This window comes from Glycine max, chromosome 16 (genome assembly GCF_000004515.6).
Source record: "Glycine max cultivar Williams 82 chromosome 16, Glycine_max_v4.0, whole genome shotgun sequence".
NCBI classification, from domain to species: Eukaryota; Viridiplantae; Streptophyta; class Magnoliopsida; order Fabales; family Fabaceae; genus Glycine; species Glycine max.
The window spans coordinates 7085186-7106625 of record NC_038252.2 but is presented as its reverse complement, the minus strand read 5'-3'; the positions used below and the strand labels follow the sequence as shown (position 1 = coordinate 7106625).

The window sequence follows — 21440 nt, the reverse complement described above, 5'->3', positions numbered from 1 at the left end:
TAAATACAGTTTACTGTTGTAAATAGTGTCTCATGCAAGCATTGCACATATATTTGTAAACATACATGAAAAAATATATAAGATGGTTTCACTGCTCTTAAAAAATATAAATTATTTGAAAAATTAAAGAATTGTTTAATTAATAAAAACATAATTTAATTATTTGCAAACGTTTCATTAAAACTAATTGAAGATATTTAAGAAATTATTAAAATAGCTAATTGAAGAAAATATTAATTTAATTTGATTTGAATGAGTTCATAGGATGTGCTACAATATAAAAAGACATGTAGGTAAGATAGGAATTTATAAGATGGAGGTGAATCGAATTGCAAAAGTCTTTTTCAATTTCGTTTTTCATTACATGTAGTGTAAGTCTTTTATCAGGTAATCTGGACAGGAATTTTTGAGTGACGATCGCTTTTTTCATTGGTATATCCTTAAACTAGGTAAATAAATTGTTTCATGTCCCATCTTAGTTGTCAAAAGCAATTATATGAGTAGAACATTCATTAAGGCATACTGTTTATAATTGCTTTGTTTGGAATATGTCCAAAGATTATATACTCATTAATTGTGATAGCCTTAGATATAATCATATAGTAAGCGTCACAGAATGGTTTTAAGTTCTGGATCACGTGGATTTGCATAATAGGGTTAGAATTTATCACATTAGTGGCGTCTCAAATTTGATTTGTGAAACGGGATTTCAACTGAAAGGCATGCTGCAATTTTGACCGTATTTAAACCATGATGCGAACCGTTCTAGACTATATTCAAGAATTTCAACAGAAAAAAGTATTGTGTTTTTTAAATTTAAAATAATTATTTTCTCTTTCAATTAATACTTTCTGTCTTATGTAATTAAAAGAATAATAGATTTGTTAAGAGAACGTATAAATATGATAAAGTCCTGTGTAAAAGCGTAAAAGTATTTGCGTTTTTTCATGCATATATATTTGTTAATTTGTACTTGCATCCCAGTTGGCTCACTCTGGAGAGATGTATTGCGAAAACTTTTCATAATCTAGTAAGTGTATATTCTTACTCATATTTTCGTTGAAAATTATGTATGGTGGCATATCCACCATTCAAAATCTAATTCAGAATTATAAAATTGTGCATATTATGAAATATTTTACAGTAAATTTATTGCTAAATGTGTAAGGCTCATCGTGAACCCAAATCTAATCAACACTACTCTTACGTTTAAATACTGCTAAAGGGAAAATGGAAAGAAAAAAAAACTTATGGTTTCTCTGTCATTTATTGATTTTCTCAAACAATATAATTTTGACGAGCAAGTTCTTAATTTAACCAATATTGAAATTTATTTTATACTGTGGAGTTTCAATAACTATCGTTTTGCATCAAGATTCATATTCTTTTAATGCATAAGGAGACAAATAATAATAAAAAATCCCTCAGCTTTTAATTTATTAAACCACTTGAACTAAGTTTCGTTGTTTTAATAGTTCGACTTTTGTCTCTTAAAAAAAATATTCCGACTTTTGTGGCTAAAACTAATGGAATTAGAAAACACCTTATGATAAATTTAAAGAGAAGCAATACACACGCAATAATTTATACAAGAAATTATCTAACATCTTTTTTTGTATTTATCTCTATCAATCCATTCATTACTTTTTAGATCTCCCTCTCTCTTTTCATTGTATACTTTATTGTACAATTTATTATACAATTATCATTTCTTAAATTTATTTATTCAAGACTAAATTTTACATTAATAATGATTGACACAAATAATAACAACTTATATCTCTTATTTAATCAAGTAATTTAAAACTTGAATTTTGATTGATTATTAAATATGAAATAAATTATGTTGAAAAAAGAATATTCAACTTATAAGAACTCTAAGTTTCTAACAAAAATTACTCACTATTTTTAATCGGACTATTTCGTAATAATACTGTAATAATAAAAAAATTTAAAATTAAATCTTACAGTTTTTCCCTAGATTCACAGCCTACAAACTTTAATCCCGTTAGCTTTATGATTTGATTCGGTTTGATTATTTTGTAAAGGCTGATGTGGACGGTGGAGGTCGGTCATCGTCAGCCACACCAAGCTGCCCCACAGATGAGGTGTACTCCAAGCTGGATAAGTTTTTTTCCAATATAAACTTTAAGGAATCGGCTTGTCTGGTCTATTATCCAACATAAAGAACTGCTTCATTGAGGCCACTAATAGGAAAAAGTATCAAGATTGATATAATTTTATCAACTCATTTAAGATTTGAATCTTGATTGATTTTCAGTTATAAAATAAATTATGTTTGAGATTTTGAAAGAAGATTAATCATTATTTTCTACAGAATTATTTTGTACCAATACTATATTAAAAAAAAACAAATAAAAAAAGTGATTCCCTCTTGCCAATGAACTCATTTTTTGGTGCAACTTATTGTCATTTTGTGATCATTTGCATGCCCTATTACATTAAACAAAAAGTTTCAAAACAAAGAAACAATCATTTTCAGACCGACCACAGCTGAATTATTAGGACCTTCCTCGCCGCCCCATACGTCAAAGGTTGGAATGTTATTACAAGTGGGTTTATGCATTTACTCTACTAATAAATTATTATTGGTTGTCACAGGCCAGAGCATAAATGAGTTGCGTTTCTTACTAAAAATGTGTTTCGTTTTTGGATAAACAGAGTTAGGATTCTGGAACAAGCCGTGTCACTCGTGACATAGATAGGTTCATGACTACTCTAACTTCTTTTGTATTAAGTGTGAAATGTGTCTAAAAATTTGAATAAATAGTCATTTTAGTTATTGAAAGTGAGGCATTGATATTGTATTTTCTGAAAAATAAAAAAAATATGAAAGTATTTGAAAGTGTAAACATGAGTGTCAATTTAGTCTGGTCATTAAGCTAAGTTTGTTACCATTAAACGTCCATGCTTACATGACATGTTTTGACACACATGGATGGCATTTGGCAATTGACGATTGTCACGTGTCATTCACGGGGTTGTCCCATGTTTGAAAGTTATTTTTCAATTTAGCTTATGAAGTTAATCACTTATTGTTATTTTTGTCCTTCAACTTAAACACTTATTAACATTTTTATCTTAAACTCAATTATTTACTGTCATTTTAGTCCTTGAAAATACATTTGAATTATCAATTAGGTTTCATATTGCATGTAAATTATTAACAAATATCACAATATCCCTTTACTTTCATTTCTTATTTCTCATATTTTTCATCTTTCTCTTCCGCAGTTTGTAGTTCATCTTAACTTTCACCTTTACCATTTGCATGACAAGTTCACCATTTATTCAACTAAAACATCAAATTCTAATAGGAAAATAACACAAAAAATCTAATAAACTATTTAATTCTTTCCTTAACAAACAATGCCTAGCTTCTTTAAGAAGTTACATTTTATTCAATATAAAAAATTTCAAATAGCTTCTTTAGCACTCTCAAGTAACCACTATATTCAAAATCCTCTCATGTCTATATATACCTTGGGGTAGTAGTTCATGAAAACAACTATAGTTGTTTATATTTTTTGTTCAACTTGATCATCTTACTTTGAAAATCAATCATATGCCTAATGATCGCATGGATCATGTGCTACCGCTTTCGCTTACACCTCTTTCATCCTCAAATTTTCACTAGCTACATTTCAAACGTGACCAAAAGAATGGAAAATGACATGTGTTTCACGTGCCACAAGAGGGTCATTGGTCCACGCACTACCCACTCAAGTCCTCTAATACCAAACCCTTAAACAACAATTTAAAAACCGAAAAGACTGAAAAAAAGGATAAATAACCACTTTTGTCCCTGAATGTATAATTTGCTGACAAATGTGTTTCTGAAAGATGAAAATACAAAATTTAGTTTCCGAAAGTGTAAAAAGTGTGACAAATATATCCAACCGTTAACTTTCGCCCGTCATCATTAATAAAATAGTCTACATGGCACAAAGGGACAAATTTGCCACTAAAATTATTGTCAACATGGTCATCTCTAATTGTCAACATAGGGGCATATTTGTCATATAATATTTTTTTGACTTTTCGTCTTCCCATTCCGCTGACAAATGCGTCCCTGAAAAATGAAAATGCAAAATTTAGTTTTCGAAAATGTAAAAAGTGTGACAAATATATCCAGGCGTTAATAATAGATTGTGACTAATTATTATAATTTTAAAAAAATTATAATGATTGTGACAAAGTGTAAAAAGTGTTGCTAGATCTGAATTCCATGCTTCATATACAACCTCAAATACTGCTCATACTTCTTATTTCAATGCAACTAAGACTTAACAAAAGCAATCTAATCGTAATTCCTTATGTAAGAGATCCTAATTTCTAAAATAAATCTCTAATTCCTTAGGTGATCTAATTTTATAAATTGGAAAACAATCAGAAATCTCATTAATGCATAAACCTACTTTATTCATAGCAATAGATTCATACACAATTTACTCTAGATCAGAGATTTGAACTTGTTTTCACACAATTCAAATCTCTAAAAGCTAGGTTGATCATTCTCAAGCATGAAAATTAAGAGAAAAAGTATAAAAGATTGCATAAACCAAAAGTTGAACAATAAATGAATCTCATATGTTGGAGACCCACTTCATTTAAATCAGCAATGAGAATCTATTTACAAAAATCCATGGAGAAATCCATGGTAAAAGTCAAAAATCACAAGAATCTAAAATGGAGAAGATGAGGGAGAGAAAATTGCCCCCAGAGCTTCTCCCAAAAACGAGGAAAAAAATTGATCCAATATTCAAATATTGAACTAATGAGCAAAAAGCTACCTAAACTATCACATGATAACTATTTATACATTTTAATTTCTGCAGAATACTCGCTATAGTGAGCCTTCATGTCTTCACTTGATCTATCTACCCTTGAGTTTATGTACTTGAAGTAGCACTTTCTCGATGTGGCAAGGCTAGTACTCGTTGTAGTGAACTAGTGTTCTAGTCTTTAACTTCAAACTCTCATCTTGTTGTGACAAAAATAAAATTCTTTAAGGCGAATGAGCTTTCTCAAACCTCTAATTCTATTCTAAATTCACTACAAATGACATCCATAATTGTTTTCCCTACAACATCAAGCGACATTTGCTCACTTATTATGCTGACAATCCGTATAAGTTAAACAAATTTTAAAAAATTATTTTTAATGTAATTTTTTTATAAATTTAGTTATATTTATTAATATATTTGTATAAATATTATTACATTAAATAGTTTATTCAAGTGTATAAAATATGAAAATTGAGATATAAATTATATATATATATATATATGCTTATCAATTTCAATGTAATATATTAGTATATGTAGTAAAAAAATAATAAAATTGTCTCATAGTATATGTTAAAAAATATATTTATTGATATATCAACATAAATGTTTTTGTCTAGTGTAGAAGATTTTAAAATAAATTTCAACATTGAATTTTTTAAAATAAATAGATTTATTTATAAATAATTAGAAATAATTAAAAGTAATAACAATTCATATATTTTATTAAGACATAAATTATTATTATATGTATATAGAGGTATGAATTATTATATGTCAATTCGTATAGGCTATACGTATAAAATTTCATTAGTTGTCGTTATGAACATTTGAATGTGTACTTGTCATTGTAATAGGTGTTTCTAAAGGATGGTAGTCTCATGTCGCCGACAATTTTGTTATGGTCAACACATTGTCATTATCAAACAAAACAGTGACCTACTCCTTATATTAGTCGAGTGCACCAATATACTAATTACATGAGGTTGACCATCCAACATGTTGATTTAGGATAACATTGAACCATTTGTTATTGTTTACTTGTTTGTAACTTACATAGTTGTAATGTCATGGATAATGCATGTAACACTTTCTAATCATATTTGTGTAATGAACATAGTGTTTGTTTTCGATCGAACATAATAGTCAAATACAAAATAAACACAAATGTTAATCATAGTCATATACATAATTAATCAATTAATACAAATATTAAACAGTGCTTAGTCATAGTGCATACAAATATTAAATAGGACTCAGTCAATCCCAACTATCACAATCATCGTCCACCGTCATCTCTGTCCTGTGTATCCCTCATTTGTCTTTAGCGAACATAAACATTTCCTTGCTTAGTGACACCCCTGGCTAATCTTAAACAGTGCTCAGTCAGAGAGTATGCATCAGTCCTAGCAGTGACCATCCTCATATTTATCATGTGTTCCAAGTTTTTTGTTATCTTTTGGCAAGCAACCTACGACATTGAGAACAACGTCAATAATAAATATTGGAAGCATGTAAGAAAAAAAATTTATTAGTCTAATTATAAATATATTATACCACTGCTTGTCAAGGCATGTCTGCATCAACAGTTGCAGGTGCAGGTGGTTGTGTTATAATTGTTGTAAGAACAAGCAACACAGGTGGGTCTAGCATAATTGATGTATGATCATGCACCATGGTGGATGTCTAGGAGGCTCCCCCACCTATGGCAAACTCATGAATGGGTGGGATATCATATAAAACCACTTCATATAGCCAGCAACACACTGACCAAGAAAAGTACAAAAGTCTCTAACTAGTTCAAGGCATTAAGAAAATTAAAGTCATTTATCATCAATCTCTTCTATCGATAGAGATGTAGACGTAGAAGTATGGAGTGCAGGAATGGACTGAACATAACCAAACTTCCGTAATACCCTCTCTGGTAGGTGTCTAACAATAGATGAACCCCATTTGATATGTCCAAAAAACAGTGAAATAAGCTCAAATTCTTTGAAACCACGGTGATCATCATAAGGTATCCAACAAACAGCATCTGGCATCAACCTATCTAACTGCTTACGATAGGTGGTCACTAATAATGTCTTTCCACACTTCCAACGACAAGCACGTGGTTTTCTCTCATGGTAATCCTCATCAGCAATAATATTTGCAATTCAAGGGAAAAGATCATTGATCCAAAACTACACATATTAAAAAATTCCAATAAGAATTCTAATCAATAGTACATATAAAACTTAAAACAAATAACAATGATAAAAAAAACAATATAACTACCTGCAAAAGAGTGATATATCCTACAAGATGTTTAGTCGAATGCTTGGATGCAACATTTAGATTCTCATGCATATGTATAGGTGTAGTTGTTCCCCATGAATACCCTTCAGATTGATTAAGGTCACGAAATGCATCCAAGAATACCACACTAATATGTGTGGCACTCTTGTTAGCAAATAGTGTGCAACCTACAAGATGTAACAAATATGATCGAGCTGCTAGTGTCCATTGTCTTGCGTCACATTTGCTACGATAAACGTCTTGCAGCCAGACTAGGTGAACATATGTCCCTCTACATTGCTTAGTCTCATCTTTTGCGTCTTGTCTACTGACTTCAAGCAACTCAACTAACAAGTCAACAACTTGTTCTACATCAATTGCATCAAAGGTATGGAAGACACTTGTAATGGGTAGATGTAATAAGGATGTCACATCATCGAGGGTTATAGTCAACTCTTCTATGGGTAGATGGAAACTACTAATTTCCTTGTGTCACTTCTTCACAAAAGCAGATAAAAGTCCCTTGTCACCTGTCTCCAACGAATATGTAATTAGAGAACTTAATCCTGAAGCACCCATTATGCATTTAATCTCAAGTGCAAGCCATCAAAATTTCTCCACCTTCCTCCCAAGAGAGCCCAACTTCAACTCAGTACGTTCCTGAAAATAACTAAAATTATTTACGTAAATTAAAATGATAAATACTTATTTAAATAAGTTTTAATTAAACAAATAACTACCTCTCCTGCCCATACTTTGGATGCCACATGATAAGCATAATCCGTCAACATTGATGTATCTTGGGGTCCACCTGGAAAACCCTGTGAATCACCAGCTACATCCTCTATAACTGGGTCATGAGGCTCGTTAGCAGCATTATCCACATTCTCAACAACCTCTGCAACAACTGTAGTTGTCTGTTGTCTATGTGCCGATGATGTCGGACCTCGACGCTGAAGGGCTTCTTCCTCATCACCTTTAACCTGTCTATCTAAGGCTCTTCCTAAAACTCTACCTAAAACTCAATGCAATCTTCTGGTTATAACCATAATCTAAAAATTTAAATAGTCATATCAATTAATGTTATCATTCAAATAATAGTTGAGTTTCAATTATATAACAAAAATGTTTTCATTCTATTACTCAAAAACTAACTAAAAAAGTAACTAATAAATCTTTTAAAGTCTGACTATATTATTAAATGTAGTATATTTTAACAAATGTAATAAATAATATTTAAATTAACAAATAAATGATTAATCTATCAAACTAAAATATATCATCAAAATCAAACTGTAATTTTATTTTAAATATTTTATAAATCACTATTTAATAATTCATAAATAAGTATTTAATTAATTTATAAATAACTATTTTAAAACTTTTATATATTCATAAATCAATGTAAAAATTTATTTTTTAAATTTTTATACTTTAAATCACTATTTCTAGCAAACTAAAAGATATGATCAAAATCAAAATACAATATTTTTAATTTTTTATAAATAACTATTTAATTATTTTAGAATAACTATTTTAATACTTTTATATATTTATAAATGAATGAAGAAATTCATTTTTATATTTTTATACTTCAAACAACTATTTATGTAAATATTTAATAGTATTAATATAATAATATTTATACAAATATATTAATAAATAACATTTTCTTATACAATATTACCTATTTTGTTTAAATAAATTTTAAAATAAATACATTATAAAAATTTGGAATTTTTGTTATTTAATTATTTTATAAATAACTATTTTAAATATTCAAAAGTATTAAAATAGTTATTTATAAATTAATTAAATAACAACAAAATTTATACATTGATTTTTAAATAAATGAAATTATTAAATAATTTATTTATTTAAAATTAACAAACATATTGGTAATCTGTATGGATTGACAATCCATATGGATCATACGGATTGTCCAATTTGTATTATGTATATGGAGTCCAAAAAGTAAAAACTCATCGTCGACGACACAGTGCTACTCAACGGTGGAGGAGAGGAGACTCACAAAGGAGAAAAGACTCGCGGAGGAGAAACCACATACGCAGAGGAGCCACTAATTCAAAACACACCACGGGTGGAGGAGAGCTTCGCGGAGGAGGAGAAGGAGGAAAGATTCATGAAAAATACCAATGAACAATGCACTTGGATGGTGTATTTGAGCTTTTAAGTAAAGGACAAACTGGTATTTGACTGGGTGTAGAAGAAAATTACATGGTGCAGAAAGAATATCCCATAAATTTGTCACATTATATCAAACCATTTTCAATAGTTGGGCATTGCTACGTGCACCCAACAAACCCCGCATTTTCACGCTTTTTCCATTTTGCACCTTCTGTAAAAGTATACGAATCAGCTAATCCATAGGCCTCGTATGGATTAGCTAATCCGTATGAGGCCCAATCCATTTTTTTTAATTTTTTTTTCAAAAATATATTTTACGAATTAATTTAAAATTAATGGTCCAAACAAAAGTCAAAGTAACTTTCATATTATTAGCACGATGCTCTAATCAACTAAGCTAATAACATAATTATGTTATAAAATAACTAATGTTGTTATATATAACACTAAAATTTTCTAATGTATATTTAATGTACATATAAATTTAAATAATAAATTTTGTGACAACTAATTTTGATATAACTCATACGAATTATTTAATTTGTATATTTTTTTATAAATAAAAAAATATTTATTATTAAAAAAATTAATTTATTAAAAAGTTAAAAAAAAAACACTTACTAATCACGTAATCCATATGAGTTTAACTCATACGGATTACATAATTCGTATAGGTGATTGAGCTTATACGGATTAACTAATCTGTATGAGATTTACGAATTAACTGAATCATATCCCTTTTACGAAAGGGTAAAATGGGAAAATTATAAAATTACTGGGTGTACCAGCAATTTCACTGGATGCACGTAACCATGCTCGAAACTGACCAAGTGCTCAAAAAGATGTTGCATTGATCTCTTCTCTTTTTTTTTGGTATTTATCTCATTTTCGTACCTAAATATACAGTTTTTTATTCGATATATCCCACAAAATGGGATGAAAATTCCTAATACATAAATTGATATGAAAATCCAATGAGCATAAACTACTCTTCATATTTCAAACACAAATTACAGAAACAGAATATAATAAAATAAAATAAATACAGTGACCAGGAGTGTGAATTGTGAGGTATGCCTGTTTATTTGAAATATCAGAAATTAACATAACACTTGCTTTGCTTCTTGCAACTTCCATCAAGTTTCTAGATAAACATAAATATTGCTTTATTTGGTTGATCCCACAAAGTAAGATTAGAATCCTTATTTTACATATTTGATATTCCAAACATAACTTACAGAAACGTGAATACATAAATACAATGATCAGAAGTCTACGATAAAGCCAAGACTGCCACGTATCCTAGAAGCCACATGAGTGCCAGAATTTACTCCAATCTTCCTGAACCTGATGATCCAAATCACAGAACCCAAAAAAGGTTGAAGCTTTAATATGATATGGAAAGAGTATGACTTTACACGATTATCCCCCTCCAGCAGCTATTCATCTTAGATTTTCATTATCCATCCCATGAAGTAGACATACACAAAGCCAGGTTAGACATCCATTGAGCAAAAGAAAAGTTGAAACTTGATACGCATGAATATTCTGCATAACCAGCTTCCTGTCAAAAACAGATTCCGTGAAACCACATTTATTTCTTACCCACCAAACGTACCATATAACTGTGCACCAAACTACCACCCACATTTCTGCTTCTTTTTTCAAAACTTTATGTAAATGCTGCCAAAATGGTTCAATCGGGGTTGTTTCCTCAAATTGTCCGCAAAAAGCGCAAAACACATCCTGTGAAGCATCCATAATGTTCCTATTCCTTAGATTGTCCTTAGTTGGCAATCAATCCAAGAATACTCTCTCCACACAAGGCATATAACTTTCTTCGGGACCTTCAATTTCCAAATCATTGAAAACGCCTCTGTTGGTTGACTTCCCATAAGTAAATTATGCAAGACCCTATACCCATATTTTACTGAGTATATTCCAGTGTTGTCATCAAGCCACCACCAACTATCACGACCCTGTTTCTGAATTCTAACATTTGCTAACATGTGATTTATGGTTGTAACCAAAAATGTCTCCCATTCGAACCATCTCCTTCTCCACTTGAAATCCCACATCCAAGTATCTCCCACCCAAAAAACCCTACACTTGTGAAATATACATTGATCAGGAGTTTTAAGTATACCTGTTTATTCAAAACTTGAGAAATATACACTTGCTTCTTTCACCTTTCACCAAGCCAATTACTTGACGCCCAAATTTTTGCAGCACCAGAGCTTGCTCCCCTCAACCTTCATTCTCCTCAAATGAGAAGAATTCTTAACAAGCAACTCAACAGCCTTGGAGTCTATCCCAAAATAGTGCATAATATCCACATTTACAAGGCATTTGCAGCTCCTGAGCAAAGAAACCATAGCAACACAAGTGTCCCTTACGATGGAGAATTGTGCCAAATTATAAATTGTGCCAACCATTTTAAAATCTATAAGAGAATTGCACCAATTATCTACGATGGAGTTGTTTAACCCTTTTTTACTTGGAGTAAGTTAAAAAATTTCATCTTAAAAATAAATTAGGAGAACAGCCCAGAGCTACTTATGAGCCTACAAGATAATTAAACCAATTAAACTCTGGTCACATCAAAACAGAAATTAAATAAAAATCTGAAAGAGAAGCAAACAGAAAGTTTACAGTTCATCCTGCATACATACTCACAATCTCCCACCAAACATCAAACTGCGGTGATTTAGTTCCCTTAAGGTTGAAAGAAATAGATAAATCAAGAGGAAAATCAATCCTTGACACCAAAATGTGAAGAACTGTTGCTCTCTTCCATGGATGTACCAAAGCTAACCATATTTTATTTGAAAAATCCAAGTTAACAGCTATTATATTTACATGCTTATAAATTATTTAGAATATAAGTCAATAAAAATCTGCAAAACATGTTCAGGTATGTATGCACACCTGAGGAATGGGTTGCCAGCAACAACCATGGCATGGCTTGCCCAAAGTCTTCACCTCCAGTTCTTATTGCAGAAAATCCCGTACAATTAGGTATGAATTCACCTGTTCAACATTATAATACATAAGAATTGTGATAAATAATTAAATTCAGCAGCATTATTGGCCAGAAAGCATTCAGGACAATTTTGTCTCCAACATGTCCTTGGACGGTGGAGAAACAGCATTCTGTGAAGCATTTACTCCTTGACCAAGTAAGCTACCTACAACATCACAAGGTGTACCAAGTGGTTGATGGTTAAAGAGAGCCATGAAGTTCCCACTGTTAAACTGTGGTTCTTGATCAATGGGGGATTGAGAAGACAAATAGTTTTCACTCTGTGATAGCTTTCCTTTGAAGGTTGGAGAGCTGTGTGCAAAGGAATAGGTGCCATAGATCTTTGTTCATAGATCTGGTTCATATGTCACCTTGCGATTGAGGGAACATGCCTGAATCTCCTTGAATCAGAGAACCAGCCTGGAAGGGGATCCAATGCACCAGATATATACGACCACCTGACTGTGAAGATTAATCAACATGAGCTGGAAAGGGTTGTTGTGCATGTTGACTAAGCAGCAATAAGGGTTCTTATCATGTACCATGTTTCTTTTCATTGTTATACCTTAATTAGTACTGCCAAACAATGTACATCAATATCTTCTGGGACCAAATCCCCTATTTAATTCATCCCTAACACTCCTCTAGACAATTGTGTGCAATAATTCTGAAGATCTCCTCTGCCTGCATGAATAAATCTAACTGTTTAACAAAGCAGGAGCATACAAGTAGTACTTTGTAAATTGAAGTAATGATCAAGTCTGTATAGAATGGTGAATTATAAAGCAGAAGTGTCATTTCTCTTTTTGACATTTTTTAAATTGAGTCCAGTTGTTAAGTTAAATGTCATGAGAAAATGTTACAAGGAGAAGCAAAGCTGAGAGTAATCTAGGTGATCAACCTGAAACCCTCAAAGTGTGTACAAGTGCCTTTGCATTAGAAGCAGTACGGTTGGCAAACTGTTCCCTCTTGTGTCATGTGATAACTGCATGGATTCTGTTGAAACTCCATAAACATGTGAAAAACAAAACAAAAAGAAGCCAACAAAAATCAAACTAGTTATTTCCATCATGAATCATGAGAAAGACAAGTACCATCTTTATGCAAAAACAAATACAGCTAACTACATATATCATACAAGGTTGAAAGAGCATTCAAATTTTCAAAAGAAAACTAATACAAATGAAACACTTACAAAATCCCATTGGCGATATTTCAAAACTACCTACCTGTTTGATTGGACCATATGACTCAAAATCCCTCTGCTCCCAGTGGTCTCTGTTAGAAGCAAAATACTAGCAAGTGAACAACAGAAATCAATTCCCCTACCTACAATACTACAAAGCATGCATGAACATATATCATATCATGGACCATCAAGTAGAAGATACAAACAAACCGGCTTCTTGATCATTGTCCAAACCCAACCCTGCAAAAAAAAGAAGGTAAAATATGTGTTTTTCATCCCCATAAATATGAAAGTATTGGGAATTCGTTCCTCTGAACATTTTCATATTTATGAGGATAAAAAAATCACCTCATGGACATCAAAGTACGCACTCGCTTGTGACTATATCTATCTCCTTGGCACTCGGGGTGTTCCTGAGTATCTGCATTTGTTCTAGCACCGCCTCTCAACTTTGTCGATAGAATATTCAGTAGTCTTTTCCGTCGATCCGATTCTTCTTCCGGCAGGTTGGAAAATTCTAACACAAACCTGGACACTTTGACACCAGGATGTGTTATTTCACGAACCTTAACGCCAACTGTTTTGGGAGAATCAAACAATGCTCGCAAGAGAGAACGAGATTGTGGAGAACCCAACAGTATCCGAGTGGCAAAACGAGATTGAGAAGAACTAGACATGATTATTCAACGGTGTTTAAGCGATTGAGATTGAGAGAAGAAAAAGATTAGGAGATTGAGATTGAGAGAAGATAAAGATTACGAGATTCACAATTTGATCATTTCTCCGATCAAAATTAATTTTTTGTATCAATAATGGACAAACGACCATTTGCCAGCAATTTTTTTTCAAATTTATCCCGGCTATTAATTTAAATTTTATCCCAAGTGATAAATTTGAAAAAAAAAATTGCCCCCAAAAGATCATTTGGCCATCATTAATAGCTACTTAGGTCTGAATAATCAAAATCGACACTAATTACGGATATAAACATTCATATTCCTTAACAAAACCCACAAACCTTACACTAAAAATAAAATACATACAAAGTTAGATTAACTAACATAGCCGATATGCTATGATTCTCTCTCCGATCAAAATTAATAACCATATCAGTAATAGCTACTTAGTTATGAGTAATTAAAATCGGCAATAGTTAATTACAGACATAAATGATGTATTTAAGTATAGCCTAATAAAAACATCTAAATGATTTATCAAAAATAGTATAAAAATAAAAACATCTAATTTTTGGCGGAGTGACCAATCAATTATGTGTAAAAAAACAAAAACAAAAACAAAACAATTATTTACTTAAAATAATAACAAAGCGTGGCAAAGAGAGAGAGTTATAGAAGACGTTGGTCGGACCTCGCTTGCGGTCGCGGTTCTTGCCGGAGTCGATCGGAGCTGCGTCGGCGGCGGAGGCGTATCCGGCGGCGTCGCGAGGGAGCTTGTACTGCGAGAGGTTGTTCATACTCACACTCTTCCTCATGGAGTCCACCACGACTCTGACGCCGAACAGCATGATCTCGCCGGAGACGGCGGAGTTGGCGGCGGCGGCGGAAGAGGAGGAGGAGGAGGATAGAGGCATTTGTAATTCATTGAAGAAGGGTCGCACCATAGAGATCTTTAACAGCTTTGAGCTATTCTACCATCTTTCTACATATTCTCTCAATTTTTCCTTCCTAGATAAGAAGTAAGAATTTTGTTTAGTTTTCCTTTCTTAAAAAATTTTAGAATTGGATTTGACTTTGATCTAACAATAATGTTGTTTGATTTATAATTTTCAGCCTAACTTTGTTCTTACAACAAGCATACTTGAACGGTTCATGCTCTCTTTGATTATTTCTACCAATAAAAGTACCTATACTATACCTGCATAATTTCAGTGCTTATGTGGTGGTGATGGAGGATATCCTTTGCAACAGTTTAAGTTGCTATTGCATAACTTTGTGAGTAATTTGTTCTTAAATATATTCAGATAAATCAAATCATGAAAACTTTAACGGAGATATTAACTATCTTGACTTTGAGGGAATTTAAGCTTTATAAAATTTATAATTGTGGAGCATACTTTTTAATATTTGGAAACTCAAAGGAGAAGTAAACTTTTACAAAATAGAAATAGATCATTTTTTTTCCTAAGTTTGAGATTAATCTTACTCGCAATACATGATTATGATTAACCTAAGAAAATTTTATTCACGATAAGAATCAAACACAGATTTTTCTGTTAAATACATCATCCTCGTTCATGTAAATGCGGTGGGATCTTATCGCGTCTATCCTTTGGAATGAAATAGATCATTGATACAATGTAAATTAGGATAAGGTTAAATATACCTGCTACTTCCACTTGACACATAATAAAAAGAATAAGTTTAGGTGAGGGCAGTAATTTTAATTATGTAGGGAGATTGTGGTAAAGATGGAAGCACGGCAGGACAACAATCTTTTTGGATCAACGATGAGAGGTAGAACAACAAATGAAGGAACCGTTATCCATTATGATTGAAAATAATTGGTGAATGAAATTATTATCGTCATTAAATGATTAAACTTAATAATAATAATAATGATAATAATAATAATAATATGAGAATGAGGATTGTTGTTTAAGGTTTCAAATCTATTTTTTCTTCAATTACTTAGTGATTTTTAATTTTTTAAATAAAAAAGAATAATAATCATTTTTAGTCATCATTATGTTAACTTAACTATTTTAAAATTTAAAACACTAATGTTTCTAACGAAAATTTGAAAAAAAATGACCAAAATAATATATTTCAAAAATACAAAGGACAATAATAAAACTTTTAATACATAATATATCAAAGCGAAACAATTATGAAATATAATGAACCAAAACATAATGAACAGAACACTAACATTTTTAACGAATAAACAAAATGATACATTTTAAAAACTTTAAAAACCAAAATAAAACTTATAAAACTTAATATATCAAAATAAAAGAGTAAAGTACCAAATTTGTCCCTCACTTTTGGAGGCGCTGTCAATTTGGTCCCTGAGATTTAAAAAATGTTAAAATGATCATCGACTTTACATTTCGTTTGCCACGTTAGTCTCTGCCGATAGTAGTCTCTTGACACCGTTAGTAAATGTGTGATTTAAGTGTCACCTGGACGCACACGTGGAACTTCCACATTATCTTCTACTTGCCACGTAAGGAGTGACTAAATTGACATTAAAGGGACTAAAATGACATAATTTAGGTGATGTCTTTTTCCCCAAAATCTTAAAACCCTAACGGCTACTTTAACATTCACGCTTTCATTTCATTTTTCCTCCTACTCATACTCTCATCCAATTCTTATTATTCTCATATTCATCTTTCTCCATCTTTGTAGTTCTTTTTCTATTATTTTAAGGTCTATCATGTCTGTTAATTCAAGCACAAGGGAGAATGTCACGTCAAATCGTCTTTTCTATTGTTGTAGAAGAGCTATCATTCGAACAGCAAGGACGACAAGGAATAATGGGAGACTGTTTTATACTTGTCCATTACCACAAGTAAGTAATGTTAATGGTGTTTTTTGTATTCTAATTTTTGTGCAAGATTTAACATGAGTATTTTGTGGGTTGATGAAGACATTGGTTGATGAAGACATTGATGTTGGTGCAACTGAAATAGGTAGAAGATCAAATGCAGTGAAAAACAAAACCCTTACCTCTATTGGAAAGCACTGATTGCGTCAATCAACACTGGAGAGTGACGATGATCGACGTGGAACACACAAAAGCACTGATTGCGTCAATGAACAGTGAAGGGCGACGAAGAATGGCAACCACCACCACTGGGAGAGCGATGATCAACGTGGACCTAGCACACGAATGTTATCCTTCAACCATAGGAGGGAGAAAATGATGAGATAAAATTCATCACGTTTTCAATTAGACTGAAAACTATTAGGGATCAATCTGACACTATATACAAAAATTAGGTCATATTAGTCCCTATGACGTGACATTGCTTATTTTCCAATTACGCTTATCATGTGTGCGTCCAGGTGGCACATAACGTGTCACATCACATAATGTTAGGAGACTACTAACGACAGGGACTAACGTGACAAACGAAATGTAAAGTCAATAATCATTTTAATATTTTTTAAATCTCAGGGACCAAATTGACAACGCATTCAAAAGTAAGGGACTAATTTGATACTTTACTCCAAAATAAAATAACTACTACACATAATAAACAAAAAATGATATTAAACCAAAAGTTAACACAACTAAGCACGGATTGCACATGAAATCCAAAAAAATAAACTAATTGTCAAGCATTGATTTCCACCGCCAAATATCCATACTTCCTTGTTACAATTTCGTGCAAGTTATCAATCATACCAAAGTAGCATGTCAATTCCTCCCCTATCAAACAGCAAAGTTTAATGTCTCACGAAGAATTTTGCTGGATTCCCACTCCTCATTAGATTACAGTTGGGATTTACCATCGTCCTTTAATTAAAGTTGTCCTTTAACTTTATGATGCCTCATCCCCTATTAAGCTGGATGCAGGTTTCCATGCTAGTGGGCCTAGTCAAATCCTTAAATGAGTCCAGAAAAGTCAATTTGATGGACCACACACTCACCAACTTGTTCTTGTACACACAAAATGAAGCACATAAACAGTGTTTGTCACATTATATCAAACCATTTCTAACAGAAACTGAGCAAGTGCTCAGAAAGATGTTGCATTTATCTCATTTCCGCACATAAATATAAAGTTTTTTATCCGATATATGCCACAAAATGGTATGCAAATTCTTTGTACATTTATATGAAAATCCATTTAGCAGAATCTACTCTACACGTTTCAAACATAATATAAACTTATGACTTAACACTTGTTTTGCTTCTTTCAGCTTGCACCAAGTTCGTAGATAAAATATAGTTCTTTATTTGATTGATCTCACAAAATGAGATTAATTCGAAGCCTTATTTACATATTGGGGAAAATTGTTTTTCCTCCGAAAAAAAATGAAAATATTTAAAATTTAAATTTTTAATATGTTTTTTATTCTTATTAGATGTAATCTAAACCTATTAATTAGGCATATAATCGATATAAAAAGTAACATTTTTTTCTTTAATTATACACATAATTAATGTAAAAAAAGTAAGTAGATTGAGATGTTCTAATCTTTCATAAAAAAACAATACATTTCAATTTCATGATAATAAAAGTATAATAAAAAATTTACAAAAACAAATTACCAACATTTTCATATCAGGAAAACATATTTTATTCTTACATATATTTAATAAGATTTCCAAGCATAAAATACAGAAATGAATGGATAAACACATCAATCAGGTGTGCGAACTGTGAAGTATACGTGTTTATTCAAAACTAGAGAGAAAATATACACTTGCTTCATTCACCATCCATTCCAACTACACAACAACAACTTCAATAAACTTACTCGCCGCCCACATTTTCGCAGCATCAGAGAGCTTGCTCCCCTCAACCTCCATTCTTCTCAAACGACAACAATTCTTAACAAACAACTCAACAGCCTCAGAGTGAATCCCGGAGCAGTTGACAACATCCACATTCTGGAGCTGCTTGCAGCTCCTGAGAATGGAAGCCATGGCAAAACTGGTGAGCCCCTTGCATCCTCTCACCTTCAAGTCAATCAAATGAACGCACGAAACCGTCATCGAAACGAACTCCTTGTCGTGCAGCATTTCGTTGTGCGACAAGTCGAGCATCTTCAATTTCCTCAAATGCTGCCCCAATGTGGCAAGCAGACCCGGTTCTGTTTCAACCACGTCACAGTTAACAAGCGCCAATTCTTCCAGGCCTTTCAACGCTGCGGCGAGGGCCTTCAAGCCCTCGCCGCTAACGAGGCAACAGCTCTGAAGCCTAACGCTCGTTAGCCCCTCGAAATTCCTCGCCATCTCTGAGAGATGGTGGTTGTTGAGGTCTAGAGGCAAACGAAGATCGATTTTTCGTACATTACACCTACACTGAGTAAAGAACTGGAGTAATCCCTCTTTGCTTCCACCATCATGAACTAAGAGGGAACTCAAGGAGGTACAATGCTCCACAAGTTCTAAGAGAACAGCATAAACCACAGTCCTGCAAGTTCTCAGCTCAATTTCCTCGAGACCTTGCAAGGACTTGAGAAAAGACGAATAAGACCCTCCTATCCCCTGGCAACTCTGAAGCCTTAGTTTCTTAAGCTTTCTACATCTTCTCCATAACCAACCCACACCCCAATCGTCGCTGCGAATCCCCACCAAACAAATACTCTCCAACCCCAACCCCAATTCAAAATCAGAATCGGAATCAAAATCATGACTTTCTTCATCATCAGAAGAGAAAGTAATTGACAATTCCTTGAGGCAGGGGAAGGAGAGGAGCCAGTTGAGAAAAACAGGTCTCGGGAGGGTGATGCGGAGGGAATTTAAGCGGGGGCAGGAGGCGGAGAGAGAGAGTAGGGAGGAGAGAGAAACGGGTGCGGGGGTGAGAGAGAGCGAGAGGAGGTTGGAAAAGGGAGAGATGATGAGCGAGAGGAGGTGTGGGGAGAGAGAGAAGAGGGGTGGGGAGAGGGAGAGAGAGAGGGAGGAGAGGAAAGGGTGGTGGGAGAGGAAGGAGGAGAGAGAAGGGATGAGAGAGAAGTGAGGGGTTGTGAGGCGGAGAGAGAGGGAGGTTGTGGAGGAACGGTGGAGGCGGAGCCACCGCTTGCAGACGAGGGAGACGGAGGACGAGGATGATGAGGGAAGTTTCTGGAAGATTTCTTGCAGTAGTTCATCGTATAAACTGTTCTCCATCTCTCTCTCTGTGTTTGTGCTCGTGTGGAGGAGAACGAAGAACAGAACTGAACGGGTTGTTGTTCTAGCAAGGTCTGGTTTTTGACGAGAGAGAAGGTTGATTAGGTGAGAATTGAGAAGAGGAGAAGTGAATTTTTTATAAAGGCACCTTGCTTACACGCAGGTGAAGAGGACGTGGAACTCACGTCCTTACATTAAAAAGTAATAAATAAACAAAAACAGACAAACAAACAAACCAAAGTTGATACCTTACATTAGACAAAAGAAACTAAGAGGATAAGTGTCACTTAAAAAATATGAAAAGAAAAAAAAGTAATTAGTGTTTCTTATTGATATCCAAAATAGAATGAATTTGGTGAAGCCACTTTTTTTTTTTTTTGGTTTTTAATGTAGTTTTCTAAATTAGATTTTGGTTTTTAATGTAGTTTTCTAAATTAGATTTTTTTCGATTTGGCTGACTTACTTTACATATCAATATTGTGATTTGCTAATTAATAACTGAACAAGCAAAATCATCATTTCTTTTATCCTTAGAGTGTGTTTGGATGAGGGAAAATTTTAAATATTTTAATTGAAATTCTTTTATTTTTAAAATTTTGTGTTCAAATAAAAAAATTAAAAATGGTGAGGGTGAAATAAAATGAATGCAAAGAGAAGATAATTATCGACGTGAGGGAAGAGTCGTCGCGAATTCAAAAACAGGATTTCGAAAACTTTGAGTTGGAAGAGAGGATTAAAGTTATAAAGAAAATATGTGAATGTTTTGAAAGATTTTTCTATCAAGAATAAAATTTTAATTTCTCACATTTTAAGGGAAAATTAAAATTACACATTTTTAATCGTTTAAAATTCTGTTTTAAAATTTAAAAGATTTAAATTTTTCATAAAAAACATCCAAACAATAAATTTTAGATTAAAAAAATTTAAATTTTCTGATAAATTACTTTTCTCAATTAAAATTCTCCATATAAATTTCATACTTTTTAACGTGAACAACCAAGCCTAGTTTTACTCACATGATTTATCAAATTAAGTAAAAAAAAATATTTTCTATATTAATTATAATTATAGTCAATATATAAAATAATTTATATATCAATTATATTTATAATCGATATAAAAATATTTTTTACATTAATTATAATTATAACTCATCAAAAATTAAAATCACCCACACATCTTTCATTTC

At 32.4% G+C, this 21440-nt stretch overlaps 1 protein-coding gene and 1 non-coding gene across 10 annotated transcripts; both read right to left on the bottom strand.

Annotated features, from left to right (window-relative positions):
• Positions 1-10382: 10382 nt before the first annotated feature.
• LOC102663952 (uncharacterized) lies at positions 10383-15464 on the bottom strand. 9 transcript variants are annotated; one of them, XR_005888941.1, is made up of 7 exons: positions 15320-15464; positions 13157-15129; positions 12821-12939; positions 12422-12717; positions 12162-12263; positions 11423-11591; positions 10383-11336 (listed from the first exon to the last, which is right to left on the bottom strand). It is a non-coding gene; the product is annotated as an uncharacterized protein (transcript). The 9 variants fall into 9 exon arrangements; XR_005888948.1 differs by having other exon boundaries at positions 12443-12717; XR_005888947.1 differs by having other exon boundaries at positions 12162-12717; positions 13157-13251; positions 13485-15129.
• Positions 15465-18701: 3237 nt separating this feature from the next.
• Positions 18702-20679, bottom strand: LOC100798590 (F-box/LRR-repeat protein 4). The gene has a single exon (XM_003548517.5). The coding sequence runs from the start codon at positions 20249-20251 to the stop codon at positions 18869-18871; it is 1383 nt and encodes a 460-aa protein (XP_003548565.1). The 5' UTR covers positions 20252-20679; the 3' UTR covers positions 18702-18868.
• Between the last annotated feature and the right edge of the window lie 761 nt (positions 20680-21440).

What these genes read in the sequence shown, in the direction of transcription:
- LOC100798590 (XM_003548517.5), bottom strand. Translation starts at nt 20,251, where the DNA reads ATGGAGAACAGTTTATACGATGAACTACTGCAAGAAATCTTCCAGAAA.